The sequence below is a fragment of the Hypanus sabinus genome, chromosome 9 (genome assembly GCF_030144855.1).
Source record: "Hypanus sabinus isolate sHypSab1 chromosome 9, sHypSab1.hap1, whole genome shotgun sequence".
Classification (NCBI taxonomy): Eukaryota; Metazoa; Chordata; class Chondrichthyes; order Myliobatiformes; family Dasyatidae; genus Hypanus; species Hypanus sabinus.
This window is the reverse complement of record NC_082714.1, coordinates 138,669,150-138,691,664: the sequence shown is the minus strand read 5'-3', so window position 1 is coordinate 138,691,664 and position 22,515 is coordinate 138,669,150. Positions and strand designations below refer to the sequence as shown.

At 40.2% G+C, this 22,515-nt stretch overlaps 1 protein-coding gene across 2 annotated transcripts in view; it reads right to left on the bottom strand.

Annotated features, from left to right (window-relative positions):
- The window catches only part of LOC132399847 (tyrosine-protein kinase HCK-like), a 154,490-nt gene that overhangs the window by 23,009 nt on the left and 108,966 nt on the right, over nt 1–22,515 (bottom strand). For both annotated transcript variants that reach the window (XM_059980673.1, XM_059980672.1), the window contains exon 10: nt 19,169–19,245. In XM_059980673.1, the coding sequence (XP_059836656.1) occupies nt 19,169–19,245 (77 nt within the window). The remainder of the gene's footprint in view (nt 1–19,168; nt 19,246–22,515) is intronic.

The following is a 22,515-nucleotide window of genomic DNA, read 5'->3' as shown; positions in this document are numbered from 1 at the left end:
CTCGAGACAGTGTTAAAAAGAGTAGAAGATTGTGAGGCTCAGTGAATGACACAAGTGTAAATGCTTCAAACCAAGCATAACTTATTGTGGCCACACCACTGGTGCACAAGAATTTCACGAGGGTGCTGAGAAAATTCAAGCACTGGTAGATGCCCAAAGGTCAAAGGACATGTCACTGTTGCAGTCCTCTTCAGGATTCTCCAATTGACAGAACAGGTTCCTGTCAAATCTGGTTATTGTGCTCCACTTCTTGAACTCATTACTACAGATCAGGAAGAAACGGAATTCGACAAAGCTGTGTGATGTGGCTTTCCAAAAGGCAAAAGAAATGGTGATGGCAGACACTGTACTCACACATTATGAAACACATCGTCCAGTGAAGCTTCCCTGTGATGCCATGCCTTTTGCTATAGGTAGAGTCATGTCACATGTTATGAGTAACAGAAGTAAGCACCCCACAGCCTTTGCATCACTTTCCCTTACCGCTGCAGACAAAAATTATGCACAGATTGACAAAGAGGCCTTGAATCTGGTTTGGGGAGTAAAATAGTTCAACTAGTACTTGTTTGGGAGACAGTTTATCCTGGTTACTGATCATCAATCACTGGAGTCCATTGTCAACCCACAGAAGGGTGTTCCATTAACAGAGGCAGCATGAATGCAGGAATGGGCTCTGTTTCTTGGAGGATCCAATTGAAGAGGACATCTAATCATGGAAATGCTGATGGATTGTCCCATTTACTCTTGGAAAAGGAAATAGCTGAAAAATTTACAAAAGAGGTCACTCCTCTTGACGTCTTCTCCCTGATACAAATTGAGTCTACCTATTATGGCAGAAATAATTCAATGGAAGACCAGAAAACTCATCACACTGTTTTAGGTCTACATGGTCACCCTAAATGGCTGGAAGTGCAGCAGAAATTCCAGTTCCCCCAGTTTTACTAGCACAAGGATGAACTTGCCCCTGACAGGGGTTCGCTTATGAGGGGATTGAGAGCTAATGTGTTGTAGGAGTTAAATACCAGTCATCTAGTCATGGTCAAAATGAAAGGTTTGGCTAGAAGCTTTGTCTGGTGGCCTGGGGTAGATCAGCAAATCACCATGCATTGTTTGGGATCCCAAGATGCCAAGAGCAGCACCTCTCCATCCTTGGGAATGGCCTCCATTTGGATTTTGCTAGTCCATTCATGGGCACAGATTTCTTGGTAGTAGTGGATGCAGCTACAAAGTGGCCAGAAGTGTTCCCAATAGCCTCCACTACAGTCTCACACACTGTTGATGTGTTGAGAAGCCTCGTCTCATGGACTGGTGTTCCAGAATATTTGGTCAGTGATAACGGACGGAAATGAATGGAACAAGACATATTACATCTACACCCTACCACCCAGCTACAAATAACTTGGTGGAAAGGTTTGTCCAGAGTCTAAAGAACACACTGTGAGCATTGTCAGCAGAACACACTAAATTGACACTGAATCAGAAGCTCACTAATTTTGTTCTTGCATATCACAATGCAGCACACACCACAACCAACACCTCACCATCTATGCTGTTCCTTGGTCATCCACTGTACTCATGCTTGGATCTCCTCAAACCCAATCGCAGAAGGAGTATACTGGACAAATGGCTGAGACAAATCGAGGGTTCCTCAAACAAGGAGATTCAATGTTGCTTTCCTCGACAAGAAGTCCTGGCAAGGGATTACTGATTTGATCAAAAGTGGGTATTCGCAAAGTTTAAGGACAGAACTTGATCGTTCTCCTTCACAGAAGAATTTGCGGTTGATGTCATCTGGAGACAACACATTGATCAGCTGAGGAGAGCAGAGTCAAGTGTTAGAGAAGAAAGGAGCCCAGAGCTGTCAGAACCACTTCCTGCAGCATGGAGGAGGCCTCAGCACCTGAGATTGTTTTCACAACCACAAGTCTCATCTGCTAAACAGTGTGACTCCCCGGTCAGGAAAGATGTTACACCATAATTCTCCATAGCAATTAAACATTTAGGCCTGACTGTGGATGTTTGTATTCTGGTTGTATTAGAGACATACATATATACTGTATACTATGTAAGTTAAGATGCATTCTATATTGAGTTGGAGCTTATAGCTAAGTAGGGAGGAATATTGTGTAATTAATATTTCAATAATAGTTGAGTAATATTGTAAATATATTGTTTGATTAAGCTTTTTTGTTTGTTTAAATAATTCATTATGGGTTATATGTAAGAAACAAGTAACTGGCATGCATCATTACACCACCATGTCGTATGTGCATACATCACTAAAAATAAAAAAAATTGAACTGTACACGTTTTTCCGGGATCCCGCATTTTTCTTTCAATTAGTTGGAGTTACAAAACATAACAACGATCATGTCATCTATGAATTAAGGAGCAAGATGATGTGCCACGTGGGCTATCCCTACTTCTTTTTTGTAATTTATTTTTTTATTGAAGTTCATCAAACAAACAGGCTATCCCCACTTCTAATTGTTATGTTCTCCTACTTGCTAATTTGTTTTAACTTACTTACCTTATATTACATTTATTTTCTTGTAGAAAAATTCAGAATAAATAGGTAATAGTTGGACTGATAGTTGGATCAGGTTTACCATGAATGGCACGAAAACACAAAAGGCCCAAGTGTCACAAACCACCATAATTTCAATGGATTTTAAAATAAGACATATGAGCTTGGCAATGAATTAAATTCAGATATGAAGTGCTAAAATTAATATATTCTAATTGCTACAGTATAAAATCCAAAAACAGCCATATGGTGATGCTTTTCTGACAGAATAGTCATCTGCTGATAAGTAACTTTGCTGCATCCAATGAAACTATAATGAAATTAAAATCTAGTTGCTAGCTAATCTACTTAAATAAGCCCAGTCAAAAGCACCCCAATGAATTTTAACAACACACACAAAATGCTGGTGGAACACAGCAGGCCAGGCAGCATCTATAGGGAGAAGCGCTGTCGACGTTTCGGGCCGAGACCCTTCGTCAGGACTAACTGAAAGAAAAGATAGTAAGAGATTTGAAAGTAGAGGGGGGAGGGGGAAATGTGAAATGATAGGAGAAGACCGGAGGGGGTGGGATGAAGCTAAGAGCTGGAAAGGTGATTGGCGAAAGTGATACGGAGCTGGAGAAGGGAAAGGATCATGGGACGGGTGGCCTAGGGAGAAAGAAAGGGGGGGGAGCACCAGAGGGAAATGGAGAACAGGCAGAGTGATGGGCAGAGAGAGAGAGAGAGAGAAAAAAAACAAACAACTAAATATGTCAGGGATGGGGTAAGAAGGGGAGGAGGGGCATTAACGGAAGTTAGAGAAGTCAATGTTCATGCCATCAGGTTGGAGGCTACCCAGTCTGTATATAAGGTGTTGTTCCTCCAACTTGAGTGTGGCTTCATCTTGACACTGGAGGAGGCCATGGATAGACATATGAGAATGGGAATGGGACGTGGAATTGAAATGTGTGACCACTGGGAGATTCTGCTTTCTCTGGCGGACAGAGCGTAGGTGTTCAGCGAAATGGTCTCCCAGTCTGCGTCGGGTCTCACCAATATATAAAAGGCCACACCGAGAGTACCTGACGCAGTAAAACCACACCAGCCGACTCACAGGTGAAGTGTCGCCTCACCTGGAAGGACTGTCTGGGGCCCTGAATGGTGGTGAGGGAGGAAGTGTAAGGGCATCCTTTGCTTTCTCCAGCTCTGTATCACTTTCGCCAATCACCTTTCCAGCTCTTAGCTTCATCCCATCCCCTCCGGTCTTCTCCTATCATTTTGCATTTCCCCCACCCCCCACTACTTTCAAATCTCTTAGTATCTTTCCTTTCAGTCAGTCCTGACAAAGGGTCTCGGCCCGAAACGTCGACAGTGCTTCTCTTTTAGATGCTGCCTGGCCTGCTGTGCTCCACCAGCATTTTGTGTGTGTTGTTTGAATTTCCAGCATCTGCAGATTTCCTCGTATTTGTCCGATGAATTTTTTTTTAATCTATCTAATCATTATTCCTCAACATCAGATTACACTTTCTAAACTATATTAATCAGCCAATCATGTGGCTGCAACTCAATGCATATAAGCATGCAGACACGGTCAAAGAGGCCATTTGATGTTCGGACTAGACATCAGAATGGTGAAGAAATGTGATCTAAATTATTTTGACTGCAGAATGATTGTTGGTGCCAGACGGGGTGGTTAGAGTACTTCAGAAACTGTAGTTCCCTGGGATTTTCATGCACAATAGTCTTCAAAGTTTACAGAAAATGGTGCAAAAATAAGAAAAAATCCATTGAAGAGCAGTTCTGCTCTCTCCACCATTAAGTACAACTACATGAAGCCCTGTCACAAGAAAGCAGCAGCCATTATGAAATGCCCCCAGCACTCAAGCCGTGCTCTTTTCTCACTACTGCCATCAGGAAGGTGATACAGGAGCCTCAGGACCCATATCACCAGGTTCAGGAACAGTTATGAACCCTCATTTTCAAGGACTCTTCACCTCAGGTCGTCGATATTATTTATTTATTTATTTAGAATTTGCCTTTTTTGTTATCTTTTGCATACTGGTTGTCTGTCCCACTTTCATTGGTGCTATTGTGTTTCTTGGATTAACTGAGTGTACCCACAAGAAAATATATCTCCGTGTTGTATATGGTGACATATATATACTTTGATAATAAATTTACTTTGAACTTTGAAAAGTTCTTGTAAATGAGAGAGGTCAGAGGAGAAAGGACTGACTGGTTCAAGCTGACAGAGAGGCAACAGTAATTCAAATAACAACACATTACAACCATGGTGTGCAGAAGAGCATCTTTGAACGTACGTCAAATTTTGAAGTGTTTGGGCTATAGCAGCAGAAGACCAGACCGGGTTGTACTCCTGAACCTGATGAAGTGGCCACTAGTAAAGTATGTAACATTCATCTGCATCATTGCCCACACACAGGCAAAAACTCCAAAGTGGACAAGAAGGGAGTTGGCAATGTGTGGTGGGAGAGCAGTGAGGCAGTATTGACATTGGAGGAGGTGGGTGTTGGGTACAGAGAAAGGAAGGTTGCCAAGGTGAGGATGAGGGATAATTAGTGCAGTATGAGTGGGCAGCGGCAGCAGGGTGCTCTGGGACAGTGGTTCTCAGATGAACGAGAGGCCGTCCAGGAGTGAGATATGCCAACTAGTGGAGTGGTGCCGCAGCAACAACCTGGCACTCAACGTCAGTAAGATGAAAGAGCTGATAGTGGACTTCAGGAAGGGCGAGACAAAGGAACACATACCAATCCTTATAGAAGGGATCAGAAGTGGAGAGAGTGAGCAGCTTCGATTCCCTGGGTGTCAAGATCTCTGAGGATCTAACCTGGTCCCAACATATCAATGTCGTTATAAAGAAGGCAAGACAGTGGCTATACTTTATTAGGGGTTTGAAGAGATTTGGCATGTCAACAAATACACACAGAAACTTCTATAGTTGTACCATGGAGAGCATTCTGACGGGCTGCATCACTGTCTGGTATGGAGGGGCTACTGCACAGGACCAAAAGAAGCTGCAGAAGTTTGTAAATCTAGTCAGCTCCATCTTGGGCACTTGCCTACAAAGTACCCAGGGCATCTTTAGGGAGCGGTGTCTCAGAAAGGCAACGTCCATCATTAAGGACTTCCAGCACCCAGGGCATTCCCTTTTCTCACTGTTACCATCAGGTAGGAGGTACAGAAGCCTGAAGGCACACACTCAGTGATTCAGGAACAGCTTCTTCCCCTCTGCCATCTGATTCCTAAGCTTTGGACACTACCTCACTTCTTTTTTAATATACAGTATTTCTGCTTTTGCAACTTTTTAAAAATCTATTCAATATATGTAATTGACTTACTTATTAATTTATTATGCTATATTTTATTTATTATTATCATTTTTTTTCTCCCTGTTAGATTATGTATTGCATTGAACTGCTGCTGCTAAGTTAACAAGTTTCATGTCACATGCCGATGATAACAAACCTGATTCTGATTCTGAACATGAGCCACATGGCCCCATGGGGGACTGTGCCAGATTTTGTAGGGGTCATAAATAAAATAAAAATCAAGAAACTGGGGAATATAGGAGTCTCTGAATGGCCAGTGATAAGTTTACTATTTAAATTAAATATCACTAAAATACATAAATAAAAAAATCGATATATGTAATTTAATTGAAACCCTGAATGAAATGAATGGGATAATAAGCTAGAATCTAGCAAGCAAAATTCAAATGAAGAAAGCAAAACTTCTGGATAACTAGTTATGTTCCAAATAAGTTTCCACAACTCTGGGAGAAAGTAAAGATGTTTTAAATTGTATTTCCTACTTCTTATTTACTTATTAATCAATCATACATGAATACATGAATATCCATGAATACAGCCAAACGAAACAGCATTGCTCCAGGGCCAAGGTGCAAAACACAGTACCAACAGTCACACACAGCATGAGGCACATATAAATTAGCAAGTAAACACACAGTCTCACAAAAAATATACATAGCCCAATTCCTTAAGTGACATTTCCTGTAAATTGATCACGCAAGGATGTTATTGGCAGATCCCAGCAGTCCACAAGTGACTGTTCACATGCACGCAATCCAGCTCGTCCTTCCACCAATCGAACCATGGGTGGAAGCACTGACAGAGGGGCCAACCCCAAACACAGCATGGATGTTGCACCACGCCACCTCCAGCATCTCCATTCCTGGACTGCTGCAACAGGCCAAGAATGCAGCTCGAGGCCTAGTCCTTGCTACAACCAAGGCCACACAGGCCCCCTGTCCCTGTCCCGCCAACACACAAAGAAAACGGACTTGCAGCATTTTACATTACCGATGTCCAACAGGGTCTTGCAATTGCAAGAGAGACATCGAGGACAATCACTTGCTGTTAGACTGCCCACCACTTTTGTACACCGACTCCAATCCCTTCTTGTAGTAGGCAGTAAGTCCAGCTCCTCCACCAACGAGTAGCTCACCAATGAGATAGACCTGTAGAACTTGAAGTTTTTAATGTCCAACAGTTCTCGCAATTGTTAAAAAGACACATTTGGTTGGCCCCTGAGAGGCCAATGCATATGAATGTGCCACCATCTTACCAGAAGTAAGATGAATCTAGTTGAATGTGATTTTAGTCTAGCTGTTTACCTGCTATGGAAAGCTCGTAACCATCTTGATGTTATGAAAAGAGGTGATCTTTGATTATTTTTAACCAAGTTGCAACCAGATATTCAAAAACCTGCTAATTTGTATCAGTTGTAAGGATCTCACTAGATACCTTTAGTAATAATATTACATGCTTTTGAAAGCTGGCTGGAAGATTATAAATAAAGTATCCTATTCAGAGCTTTGAAATAATTTTACTTTCCATATACTCCTGTAACATTATATATAACATTTCTTACAACTTGTTAAAACATAAATATTGACTGTATATCAGAATAATTAGTATAGTTGACCAACAAAAAAAGCTTTGCAAACCTTTAGGGCCTACGGAGGATGTATGAGATTCACAAGTAGGCCATGAGCTAAAAAAGGTTGAGAATTTCTGCTCTAGGACAGAGTTGCTCACTAGTAATTTTCGTGAAGGACAAGTGTAACAACAGCAATATTTTTTTTGGAAAGGCATTGAGAAATACAGGTCCACTGTGATGAATGGAATCCATGGATGTAGCCCATATGGACAAGGTGGGTTGAAAGGGGTTGTTTCTGTGCTGTATGTTTCTATGATTCTAGATTATATGCAAGATCTTTCAAAAAATGTGCCAAATATTACTGATAAATATAATTTGGTTAAACATTTACTCTAGTAATCTGAAATACAAGTCTCTCAGGACATTCTTAGCAGTGTGGAGGAACATAATGATCTTGGTGTCCAAATCCATCGATCCCTCAAAGTTGCTGTGCAAGTTGATAGTGTAGTTAGGAAGGCTTTTGGTGAGTTGGAATTTGTTTGTCAGGAGACTGAGTTCAAGAGCCATGACGTTATGTTGCAGCTCGATAAAGCTCTAGTAAGACTACACTTGGAGTACTCTGTTCAGTTCCTGGTACCTTAGGATAGAAACGATGTGGAGCTTTAGAGAGGATGCAGATGAGATTGAGCAGGATACTGCCTGGATTAGAGAAAGCTTTTCTACTTTTAAGAACTCTCCTGCATAGGTTTCCTGTCAATGCTAGACATGCTGGACAACCATCATTCATGATCATTTAGACTTCAGATTTGTATTTCATGTATCAGTCCAAGACAATGTTCAGATGCAGAGGGTGAAAAAGACATATTAGAAGTAATGACACTGGCTTTCTCATTTACTCTGGGATTGGAAGTGTCATGGGCTTGTTTTAATTTCAGATTGCATGGTGATGTGTAGAATGGACACAAATTTCTGAAGGCAGCCGGATAAGAAACTATTTTCCAGAATACCTCAAATAACATGATTAAGGGCATATAAAATGAAAAATGGATAATTTTGTGCTCCAAGCTGTTCTTCTTGGGTGTCAAGTATTGAAAATTATGTCAGTTTTACTACATGGTGGATGGGAACCACACTATTAATTGGGAAGTAGTCTTTGTTCACCAGAAGGAGGTAGTTGAGGAGGACCCTTGTAATGACTTTTGCTGTGGTAAGTGGTTGATAGATCCCACTGGCTACTGAAATCGGGGCCCTTCTTGATGACTATCATGATTATGGCATGTTTGAAGTCTCCTGGCATGTCCTCCTGTTCAGCAACACTGGCGATTCATCTCAGAAGCCTTGCTCCATTGTCTCAGAACTTGGTGGGCTGAGGGGACTGATTCAGTATTGTATCTCTTTAGGACTATTTCAGAGAGAATAGCAAATAAAATTTGAGTATTGGCTTCAGGAGAAACATAAATACTAAATGATTTTTGTTCTGAGATTAGGCCAAAACTGGTTGGTTACATGACCAATATAAGGTTGAAAATCATGTTGTAAAAACTATAGACATACATTGTTGACGTCAGTGCTGGAATGCTTGACATCAGAAAACAGATGCACAAATGAAATTCCTTTTGAACTGCCGGGGCTCAAGTTTCCCCATTGGGTGCTAAGATAACCAGAAATGAATGTAATACTGCTCTACTCTGGTGTAAATCAATTCTCAATTGTGCAGTACAACCTGTCTATTATGTTTTGTGAGGAAACTCCTTGGCTAGGAATTATGATAATTACAACATATAAGATAACCTTACAGTGTGCAGCACTGCATTCTCCCATTGGCTCATTTCTTAACTCCTCATAAAACAGGACCTAATCATGAATCAGAAACACCGGAATGCAAGTGGCTTCAGAGAAGCACCTCATCCAGCGATGCTCTGCACTTCTCGTAGTAGCTTTTAGTCATAATCATTAGAAAAGTACAGCACAGAAGTAGGCTCTTCAGCCCATCTAGTCTGTGCCAAACCATTTCAACTGCCTACTGCCATTGACCTGCACCTGGACCATAGCTCTCTCTACACCTACCATCCATGTACCTATCCAAACCTCTTAAAGCTTGTATGAACCACTTTTGCTGACCCACTCAGTGGCTCTCATGACCCATTGATTGGTTTACCCTCATGTTCCCCTTAAACTTTTCACCTTTCATCTCTAACACATGACCTCTAGTTGTAGTCCCACCCAACCTCAGTGGAAAAAGCCTACTTGCATCTACCCTATCTATACCCCTCATAATTTGTACACCTCTATCGAATCTCCTCTCAATTTTGCATTCCAAAGAATAAAGTCTCAACCCATTCAATCCTTCCATATAACTTATTCTGATTGAATCTTAGCTTAGGGTCAATGGCGGTGCGAATCCTGTTCAAGATCATCCGATTGTATAGCTTTGCTAAGATGCGGGTCAAGCTGATACTGCGGTAGTTATCTGTCTTCATGAGGGATTCAGTCTTGGAGACAGGGATGATGTTTGAGAGTGACCACTGTTCTGGTTTGTTGCCTTTCATCAGTGCCGTATTACATACGTCCAGCAAGATATTGTCCAGGTCGCAGTTTTTAAGGACATCTGGTGGTATCCCATCTGGTCCAGCGCTCCTGCCCTGTTTGAGTGCATATTTGGCCTTCTTCAGTTCCTCCTCAATGGTGAATGGGCTGTCATCGATGCCGACTTGCATTAGTATCATGGGTGTATCTTCTTCTTCTTCCATGATTGTTGGAAGGCTTCCCAGCGGGTTCTTGAAGTGGGTAAACCATGTCTGGACATGGTCCTCTGCTGTTTTACCACTTATTTGACCTGATGGGGACTTCTTTCGTCTGCTGATCTCATTGACTAGGCGCCATGCTTCTCCATGCTGCTTATCTTCATTAGCAGCCTCTACCCCTCTAATCCTCTCAGCTAGTTCCTCTTCTTTCAGTCAGTCATAGGTGGAAAAGAGATTCTTCTTTGCTGTCTTGAATTTGTCTCTTAGCTCTTCTGTTTTGCTCCTTCTAAGTTTGGCACGACAAGCATTGACCACACTTCTTGCTGCAATGACGTCAGGATGATTCATGGTCCAGTTCTTTTTGATTCGCTTCACAGTAGGCAGACTCTTTGTTGCATCTGGTGTGCATCTATGAGCTGTTGTTAGTGGTTGGTGGCAGTCTCTTCCTCCTCCCTCTCCAGTGGGCTGAAGCAATTTCTCACTTCCACAGTGTACTGGGCTTGAAGAATAGGTTGTGAGGAGAATGCCTTCCAGTCTATCTTCTCCTTGGGACCTGTGGCTTTGGGTTGCTGCAGGCTCAGTCTCACTTGCATTGACACTACTCTGTGGTCAGAACTGACGGAGTTGGAGGGGCTGTAGGTTTCTGTGTTGATCACACAATTATGCTATTTTGTTCTTACGAGGATGTAGTCGAGATGTTTCCTGTTGAAAGAGGCTCTGTTTTCGTATGTCCATAGTTTACCAGCTTGCTTCTTGGATTGTGTGTTGCAGCAATGAGACTGTGTTCCTGGATGAAATCAACTAGGTATTGTCCATTTCTGTTGGTAAAGTTGTGGTGTGTGTATGGAACATCTTCCAGTCCGACCTGGGCATTAAAATCACTGAGCACAGCCAGGAAGTTATGTGCCGGTATTGAAGCGACAGCTTTGTGAAGTTTACTTTAGAAGGTCTCCACCTCCTTCTCCTCACTGCAGTTGTACGGGGAGTAACAGATGATGACAGCTGTCACTGGGTTTCCACCAAATTCTGCAGTAAGGATTCTGTCACTGACTGAGACTACGCCCCTCAGTGCCTTCTTCACCTTGCGGTTCAACATCAGCCCTACTCTGCCTTGTGCTGACATCGTCGTCAGCTCTCTCCATGCAGACGAGGTGATGAAGTGCATCCCCTCTACCTCTGTGAACCTTATCGCTTTGTCTGGGTGTACATGATGGTGTTCTTGGATCCCCAGGATGGAGATCTCATAGCTGCTTGCCTGTGATTCCAACTCTGTGCATCGAGGCAAGAGGCGGATGGTATTTGCATTGAAGGTTGAGATGATCGTTTTTACCTTACAGTGCAAAAGAGACGCAATTCGCAAAGCTTTTGACTCTGTTCACCGAGGTAAAATGCTGAAGATCCTGAAAGCTTACGGAGTGCCTGACCATCTACTGAGAGCAATAGAGTCCAGCTATACCAAGACCATGGCGAAAGCTGTATCACCAGATGGAGAAACAACAGTGTCCAAGCTCCTAGCTGCTGTGCTGCAAGGAGACACTCTGGCACCCTACATCTTTATAATCGTCTTTGATTACCTTCTATGTCAAGCTACCAAAGATCATGACAAGCTTGGTCTTACCATAAAACCAGGATGAACCAAAAGGGTTAGACCAGTTACGCTCACAGATCTCGATTTTGCAGATGACATAGTCCTGCTCTCTGACCAGATGGAGGAAGCACAGCAGCTACTGACAAAAGTGGAAATTAAGTGCAATAAAGTTGGACTTCACCTAAACGCTAAAAAGACAGTACATGGCGTTCAACTACAACAAAGGTACTCTCAAGACCGTAAAGAATGATACCATTAAGAAAGTCTTAGACTTCAAGTACCTCGGGTCAAGAATGATGAGTTCGGAGAAGGACATAAAGATACAGAAGGTGCTGGCGTGGAGGGCTATGAACAACATGAAGGAAATCTGGAGGTTGAACCTGACCAGAGGGCTCAAAAAGAGGATCTTCATAGCAGTCAAGTCCATTCGCACCTACGGATGCGAGTCCTGGACACTCACCAAGACCATGCAAACGTCACTAGACGGTTGCTATACACAAATGCTCCGGATGGCTCTTGACGTGAGTTGGCAACAGCACATGACGAACATCGAGCTCTATGACAACCTACCGATACTCACCACTAAAACTGAGGCGAGAAGACTACAACTAGCGGGGCATTCTCTACGCCACCCTGAGCTACCTGCTAGCCTAGTCATCACATGGGAGCCCAAGCATAGGAGGATGAACCCTGGGCACCCTCCCAAGACTATGGTCAACACGCTCCTACAGATAGTGGCGCAGCTAATGTAGATGAACTGAATACACTAATGAGGGCGAGGGAGGAGTGGAGAGTCCATCATTGTGCCCGACGCTGGTCCCCTAGGCCTGAGTCGATGTAATGGTAGTAGTAGTAAAGATATCAAACTCGGATAACACTGTACAACAAAGATTTTGCTTCCTGAAAACCTTTAGGTGTATCTTATGAATTTTGGGCTACTGACCATGAAAATCACCATGAAATTTCCCTATCATGCACCTTTTTTTAATAAACTTATGTTTACTATTTCAATTCCTATTTCAAGTCAAAACATGGTCAATAATGTTAGCTGGAAAGTTTCCTATCCTGTCCAGGAATGCTTAGGCGGTGTGGCTGCTGGATGGCAGGACAGGTTTTAGTAATAGTTATTTGGTTCAGGACTGTGAGGATGGAATTTGCTATCAACAGGCACAAAAATTTCTATGAAGGATTTTCATATTTGAGACAGATGCTTCCCAGAATAACTGATGCCAAGATTTTTGTTGGTCCACAAATCATAGAGGTCATGACAGGCAATTTGAAGAATTTCTAGTGGGACCAGAGACAATCACATGGAAGGCATTCAAGGAAGTTGAAATTTTTCTCAGCATCTATGGAGCACCAAACTGCATGCAGCTGGTTGAAAGCATGCTTCAGGCATATAAAACCATGAAATGCAACATGTCACTAAAGATTCATTTTCTGCATTCCCATTTAGACTTCTTCCCTGCAAATCCTGGTGCTGTTAGTGACGAGCATGGTGAAAGGTTTCACCAGGACATTGCGGTCGGGGAGAAAAGATACAAGGGCAACTGGAATTCATCAATGCTGGTGAATTATTGTTGGACACTTAAGCAAGAAGCCTCAGACACTGAGTACAAATGAAAATCATTAACAAAATATTTTTAACCTAGTTGAACTATTGCAAAGCATCAGCACCATTATGCAATTAAACACATTATATTCAATAAAAGTAATTTGTTGTTTCTCCAAATTCCTACGTGATACAAGTAGTCTGAAATTATATGTGTTCATCTTCAAGCAGTCTATCATAAACAAAAAAAAAACTGAGGAAGCAACACTTTTGAAAAAATTTGTTGTCCAGTGTTGAAGGAAACTAACATTATGAGACCACATCAAATAACAAAGTTAGGTTGTTGTGAGGACATTTGCAGTGTGTTACTTAGATATTCACCTTGTATTGCATATACATACTATGAAATGACTTGTTCAAATTAAACAGAAAGGCCTTTAGCAGTAAAAATTAGAATGCATAGTGCAGTCAAAACACTGTAACTCACCACAGAAACCTCACCTCCTTCTTAAAGTCCATCAACACAGCTCAGGGCTGTGTGCTTAGCTTCTTGCTCTACTCTCTCTATACATCAACTGTGTGGCTATGTATAGGTCCAATACCATCTACCAATTGGCCAATGTTGTTAGAATCAGGGATGGTGTCAAGGTGTTAAATAGGTCAGTTGGTTGAGTGGTGTCATTAACAATCACCCTTTCAGCATAACCAGAGAACTGAATGTGGACTTAAAGAAGGGGAAGTCAGGCAAGCCTGCACCAATCATCAGTGAAGAGTCAGCATTGTTAAGAGCGAGCAGCCTCAGGTTCTTGGGTGACAACACCTTATGGAGCTGCCATGGAAGCATATCAGTTAGTGTGATGTAATTGCAACTTGGGCTGTTGGAGCTTGGAGGTCAATCCCAGTGTCCTTTGTAAGGGGTCTCTGTGCATCCTCCCCGTGGAATGCATGTTTCCACTGGGTGCTCCAGTTTCCCCTCTCAGTCCACAGTTAGTAGGTTAATTGCTCATTGTAAAATGTCCTGTGATTAGGGTAGGGTTAAATCAGAGGTTGTCAGGGATTGCTGGGTAGTGTGACTGGAAGGGCCTAGTCTGCTTTTTATTTTTTAAATAAATAAAATAAATCTTAGAGGATGTATCCTGGGCCCAGCACATAAATGCAACTATGAAGAAGGTGTGTCAGTGCTTCTACATTCTTAGAAGTTTAAGGAATTTGAATTTGAAGGATATAATAAAAGTACTGACAGAGGTGTTACCTGATCAAGCCTTTTAGGGCAGAAAATATATGTAGGCTCAGAATAGTTAAAAAAAGGCTTTTCTTCAAGAAACCTCAAAAGTCAATAAGAAACCAAAGGCTAGTTTTCCGTTATGCTGACACAGAGACTACAAATACTGGAATCAGGAGCAAAAAGCAGTGCTGTTAGAACTCAGAGGGTCAAATATCACCTGTGGAGGCAAATGGATGATTGATATTTCAGGTTGAGACAAACATTGATCAGCCTTTTGCCTCTACCATTGCTGCTTGACTTGTTGAGTCCTTCTAGAAGCCTACTTTTCTTCAATTTTTGCTAAATTTTTCTGCGGAGTGACATGGCCTACTTACTTGTCTTCAATTTAGGAGTTTCACTGAAGTTTGCAGGCAGTGATGCAAGCAGAATAAAAATAGGCCAAAACAATTTCCACATCTCTTTGGTGAAGCTAAACAGCTGCTGCTTCCATCTATACATACCTGCCAAATAATAAACTCCTCTCTTCATGAAATTATGTCTGACCACGTCTTTTACCTGATTGTGTTTAATATATTTGGCAGAACTTGAAGATATATTAGATATTGGTTTTGCAACCCATACAAATATAGTTTTATGAATGAAAAAGTGAGAACAGGGCTAAACTCATCCCTCAGGACAGTCCACCCAACTAATGTGGGGATTTATACTTGTGACCTTTAATAAAATCATACTGATATAAAGGGAATTCTGTCCCAGTTAGAGCCAAACTTCAAACCATATACAATCAATCACAAAGACAGCCATTTCCCCCACTAACAGAAACTGCTTGAGGTCCACGCAAATTCAAGCAGTATCTTTACACAGAGAAACTGAGTTAATAAACACAAGAGATTCTGCAGAGGCCAAAAATTCAGAGTGACACATGCAAAATGCTGGATGAATCAAGCAGGCCAAGCAGCATTTTGGTCCAAGGCCTCTTTTTAGGATTGGAAAGGAAGGAGCAAGAAGCCAGAAAAAGGTGGGGGGAGGGAAGGAATATAAGCTTGCAGGTGATAGGTGGAACCAAGTGAGGGGGAAGGCTGGTAGGTGGGGGAGGGGATGGTGCAAGAAGCTGGGAGGCAATACGTGGATTAGGCAAAAGGCTGAAGAAGGAGGAATCTGATAGGGGAGGACAGTGGACCATGGGGGAAAGGGAAGGTGGAGGGACACCAAAGGGAGGCGATGGACAGGTGAGGTGAAGAGAAGGGGTATGGGGGAAGCCAGAATGGGGAATGGAAAGAGAGAAGGGGGAGGGGCAATTACAGGAAGTTAGAGCGATTGGTGTTAGTGTCATCAGGTTGGAGGTGGACTATGAGCTTTTACTCCTCCAACCTGAGAGTGGCCTCATCGTGACAGTAGATGAGGATATGGACCAAGATGTTGGAATGAGAATGGGAATGGGAAGTCAAACTGTAATGGGCAGCCACTGGGAAATTCAACTTTTGTGGCTGATGGAGTGAAGGTGCTTAAGGAAGAGTGGCCCCAATCTATACTAGGTCTCACTGCTGTAGAGGAGGCCACAGCTGAATCAATGTTCTGTGATCTTTCTTTAGAAATGGAAAATGAGAGAACAAATATTTTAATTTTCAGAGTGAGGATGGGGTGGAGAGAATAGCAATAATGATTTTGGGTTGTGTGGAGACCAAGATTGTAGTTAATGTTATTTAAGAAAGGGCAATGGATGCAGTTAATTACTGTTTAACTGACTGGGTAGGTGTAAATAGGAGGAGATAAATGGGTTCAGCAACACAGAAGTAATATTGGAACCATGACGTTCAGAATGTGGAAATCTGGAAAAGAGAATGCTGGGAACATTCAAGTTAGGCAACATCTGTTTGGAACAGAAAAAGAATTAACGTTTCAAACTGCAAAACAGGCTCCTCAGCTTGTTCATCAACTCTGTTTCTCTATCTCCATATGCCGACTGACCTGCCAATCACTTGTAGCATTTATTTCAGATGGACTGCAACTGCAGTTTTTTTTTGTGGTTTTCAACAAATTCTAAAAATACTTCAATCAGGTGGTGTCAGTGGAGAGAGGAAAAATGAGTTGTTATGACAAGTGGATGATCTTACATGAGAACTGTTGAGTTTTCACACAAACAGGAATGACTGGATATCTGAAATTGTTGAATTCAATTTCAGAGAGCAGTAATGTGCTTCGATGGCACAATATATTATTTCTTTTCCAGGTATGGTGTACTTCTCATGAATCAGCAATGAATATCTTTTATCTGAGATTTTCTTTAACCTCAACCCTTAGTTTTATAACCTCTTTTCTATCTTTTTTGCTCCAGCACCCCCATAAGTCTCTTTCATTTACACTCTTCCAGAGAGATCAGCTCTGATTAACAAACACCATCTTACATGGCACCAACAGTATTTATGCCACTAAACAATCTTAGTCTCCATCTAATCACATATATTTCCTTTGTTTTCAGCATATACCCCCTCGTTAAACCATTAACACAGTTCCTTTTTTTCCCAGTTCTGAAATGCAAACTCTCTCATTATAAGCTGCCTTACTTGACATGATTCTAAGTATTTTTTCAATTCTTTCTACCTTATATTTTCAGCATCTGCTTCATCTTGCTTTTCAACTTCCACTTCAACCTCTTCTCCAGAACCAAGCAAATTTTCACCCGAGTCAGCTGGCTTCTCCGTAGTTAATAGTCATCAGTCCTCTGCCTTCCATCATTACATCCAAAATCCCAGCTTAAATCCACAATCATATTTCCTTAACATAACCATACTGAATTGAAACCTTAATCATACATTTCAAATGGTCTCCTCCATTACTGATGGATTCTTCCTCGTTTGTATTCTTCATTCACCTAATTTGCTCTGCATTCTCTAATTCCCCCCATTGAATTATTTTGCTCTTCCAATTCCTTTTCCTTACTTTAAGATCTTCTTAAAGCCCTTCTTGATCAGGTTTTCAACTCCCAATTCTCCTATCATGTCTAATTTAGTTAACTTTTTTCTATCTTCTTCACTTTCACTGAACACTTCAGCACATTAAAATGTACTGTTGGTATGAGGCCATTTTAAAGCATATTTACAGCCAATATTTCCTCCATTTCAAATTTGTTTGAAATTTCCTCTCTTCAGCTGTTTTATTACAGATACTATTGTACAGCATTCAACAAGCAGTGAGTGATATGGCTATAGAAGATGACTGTGCTGTCTGTATGGGTGTGGAAATGAAAAGAACAGAATTTAAGTGTTCTGAAGTTCCAGTGTAGTTCAGATAGTGCACAAAGTCAAACCATTGATTCTGCTGTTAGTTAACAACATCAGTAATTATCCACTGTTTGTTCAACAGGGAAGAACAATTAATTTTAAGGAAGTTTCTAAATTAGATTAGAATTAAGACTGACAGAGCAATATGCAAAGTGAAAGTCAACTTTATGATGAGCTAATATCTAAAATAATGAGGAAATTTAAGACCTCCCTTGTACTAGATCTCCAATATTGAGGAATGTTAATAAGTACACAGAAATCAATTAGTTCTACAAAGAGTGTGCTCAACATTTTAAACAGAAGAGATTCTACAGATGCTGGAAATCCAGAACAACACATACAAAATGTTAGAGGAACTCAGCTCAGGCAGCAGCTGTGGCAAGGAACTTGTCTGATGAAGGGTCTTGTCCTGAAATGTTGATTGTTTATTCCCCTTTGTAGATGTTGCCTGACCTGCTGAGTTCCTCCAGCATTTTGTATGTGTTACACCTAGCATTTTAAACAGGGTTTTCTGTACAATCAGGAGTTGAACTGGCACGGAATCTAAGACAGATTCATGACTCTTTACAACTTAGTTCTACCAAAGCGTCTTGGACCTGAAATATTAATTGCTTCTCTTTCCACTTATGCTTCCTGACCTGTTAAATATATACAGCATCATTTTCATAAATTTATAAGTGAAGATTTTTTATTGTAGGTTATTAATAATGTAAGAGGATTAGAAGTATTTGCAAGATTATCAAGTAAGGTTGTTGCTGGAGCAATATTAGAAGAAGTTCATTAATTAAGAAAACGAGTTTATGAACAAATCAATTATCTAGAAATAGTTGCTAACTTGATCTACTTCAGGCTTTATATGAAATATATGTATAAAAATCAGGTGCTAATACATCCATTTTCCAGGTTTAAATGCTTCGTGTAGACCTTAAATGCCCAAGAATCTCATTGCTTTCATTGGTAGGTAGAATATTGATAAAAACCTTTGTGCTTCTCTAAAATAAATATATGATCAAATAGCATTTAAAGATAAAAATACATTGTTTTTAAATGCATGGCTGGTCATTGAAGAACACTTATCTTCAGTATATAATGGGTAATTTTAAGACAATACATTAAAGATTAACATAAGCAATTCATTAATTATTTTTGGCAATTTTAAGTGAAATGCATCCTAATGGAAATATGCACAAATTATTGTGACAGTTGCATGCTGGTCTCTCAACCAATAAAATCCACATGATGTACTAGTTTCCTTTAATAAAAAAGAAAGCTTAGATATACATTTTCAAATGCCTTGCCATTTTGCTCTTGATCTTCATAAAAGGTGTTGTAAAAGTACCATGATCACTTACTTGAGCTGAAAAATCAATCAGTTTGGGTAACTGTAATCTGTTCCCTTCATCACTCTTCAAGAAATCTAATAAGCTTCCTGTAGGAGATAGAGGGGGATTTAATTACTTATTAGGCTGAGACACAAGTAAAAGAATGATCTGGGCATTTATTTTTATTTACACCCATCTTAACAAGACAACCCCATGATGAAAATAATTCACTGGTCAGATGAAACAGAGGAAAGATGAAATTGGTAGGATTAACTATTCCAGTATAATACAGTCTCATTCTGTCACAATAAAAAAAACATAGTTTTACTTTAATTTTTTAGATTAAAAATAATGTTAAGCACACCCAAATGAATTGCAGTCAGCAATGTGGAGGAAGCTTGTTCAATGTTATGAACTTTTCTTTCTGGTTAGCTGACCAAGACTAACATCTCAAACCCCACTCTCTCTAACTGGTTGGTCTCTGCTGAGAAATCAAGTGACAGATGGCTCGCTGCAGCTGGCAGAAAGAGGTAGCTGATATAGTTCCTGATTTGACACAAAAACGATCATCAAAGATGTCCATAATCCTTTCCAATGCACTACAGTGCTCCAAAGATGCTGGACCGTATTCTCCTTCGGATTTTACACCAAGCCACGAAGTTTTAAATGCAACATTGAATATGTTAAAGATTAAATATTAGCTGGCACAGACAAATTTAGAATCAATTTATCAAAGGGTTCTAAGACCAGAAAGTGACGGAAGAGGTCCTCAGGATTTCAAACATGATGACAAGGTTGAGAAATGTCTGAATCATTTTAAGGCAGTAGACAGGCAATAGTTTCAATGGACAGAAAATTAATCTTGTGACAAGGACTAAAGACCAAAAGATTTCAACCTCTGGTTAGGGGGAATTCCTGGAGATCCAGGTTTGGATGTTGGTCAATTCTCACCGTTGTCGGACAATTTAGAAAACAGTCAAGGCAGGCAGAGGTGAGAAAGGACTGTGTATAATGGCAAATTTCTATGCAGTTTTGATTGAAGTTTGCAAGAGGAAGTATATAAATGAGCAATGGGAGGAAGATAAGAATAAATCTTTGAAGAACACATTGGTAACATTGAAGGAGAATGTGATGGAAGACAAGCTTTTGCAGTTGGCTCTCCATTTCTGACCAGATGGATAAAAATGGAACTTGATAAGTGCAATCCATCCAGCTGGATGGCAGAAGAGAGATGTTTGAAGAGGATCATTTATTTAACTGTGTCAAAAACTATGGATGGGTTGCAAGGACAAGGAATAATTTTTACCTTTGTCAAAGTCACATAGCTTCTTAGCGCTCAAAAATATGAATTGTCTTTGCAACAATTTTATAGAAAGGCACTTATAAAAGAGTCAACACAAGAATTTAACCTGATTCAACATTCATATGCTAATATATATTTCATTTGAATTTCTATTCACGAGTTAGACTCTCTCCAAACCCTACAATTCATCTTGACTGGGGCATGCAGGTTCAAGTGAGAAATTGTTTTAAAAATTAAACTCACAGCTTTACTAAAGCTTCTGGGCCAAAACACTCCTTGATATAATTTCATTACAGGTTCAGTCATTCATTATTAGTTTGGCCCAAAATCCATGTACAGAAATAATTCAAACTCTCTTGAATAATTATGGTGCTTGAGTAACTATTGAATTATTCTGCAGCTTTTTAAGTACAATTTGGAAATTTATTGTTCATTTGGAACAATCTAATCTAAAATTACAAATAAAAGTTCAAAACTTTTTCATGCAGTTAAAGCATATTATTTTAATTTGATGCCAATTTGGATATGATTTTTTTAAACTTGAGTTCCTTTAGATTTTCCAATTTTTTTAAAAAAAGCTCAATATAAGTGATAATTTACCAAAATATGGCTCAAATTATTAACTGAATACTTAATAAATTACATCTATTTTAAAACAGGACATCTTTAATTAGCATGCAGAAAGCACTCTATTTTTTCAATATTTATAAATATAGTCAAAGGACAATTGTTTTGTAATTTTTTTTTACAATTTAAATGAAATATTTTGCTATCTGCAAAATCATTTGTTGTGGTTTAAGAGACTGGAAAACTCAGAGCTGAAAACTAGCGCATAACTTACACTCACGACTGACCACATCCTCCCTCACATTCATTAAGGGTGTAGGCAATGAATTACTTGTGTACTTGCAAAAAAACTGATATGTTCACGGATAGGCTGCTGTTTAGATGTATGAATGCTTCTCCTGTGCCATAATGGAATTGCTTTTCTTTAACATTAGAAATGATTAAAGTTAGTGGGGCAGATATTTGGTGACAAATTCTAGGAAATGTGGCATAAAATTATCATCTTGTTCAGCGGAGTGGAATAGGAAGGGAAGCTCAGAACATCTACTTAGGCTCATTCTTCCTTACAAAATAGCAAGCCATATTGCCTACTGAGTGTATGTTAGCATTTTGAATGATCCTCTAAGTTGCATTCCTCCACTTAACTCTCTGTAACCTATTCTCTCTCACATGCTCATTAACTCCCTCCTAATCCTCCTACTACTGACTTGTATAAGAAGAACTTAGAGCAGCCAATTAAACTACCAACTAGTGTCATTGATGTTGTGGGAGGAAATTGGGACATCTGGGGCAAATCCTCAAATTCAAGAGAGGTGTAAACTCCAGACAGCCAGTAACAGAGGTTAGGGTCATGCCTGGGTTGTTGGATTTGTGAGGCAGCAGCTCTTTGTGTTTCAAGTTGCAGTGTTCTTGACTGCTAAATTATAAACTGCGGACTATACCCATCAGTACCGAAGTACTAAAATATCTATTTTGGTACAAGCTGAGACAAATTAGAAAATATGCAAAACTGTAGTTACTGAGAGTAATATACAAACAGCAAATTGAACAGGGTATAAAGGAGAGTCCAGGGTAAACTGCCTATTGTTCACCTAATGGCTTAGATTTAAATTTTATCAACATCATATTCAAAGCTTAGAACTTTCCTTCTATGTTGTCTGGGACTCAGAATTGTCTTCCTGTTCCCAATTTTCTCTCTTCAGATATTAAATTTAAAATGAGGTAGTGTGTTTACTCATTGACAGATTTATTATCTATAATCTCTATTATCAATACAATTATCGATAATTAAACACATTAATTAATCACATTGGAATTCTGCCCCTGCCCAATTCCTATGCATAAGCATTTCCAAACAAAGCCAGGATGGTGAGCAGAATGAGGCAATGGCTGAGACTCAATTTTCCACAATGTAAGATAAAAGAAGTCAAATAGCAGTTGAGACACTGATCTCAGATGCAATGGGTTGAAAACAGTGACTGGGAACAAATTTGCAAACTCTCTATAC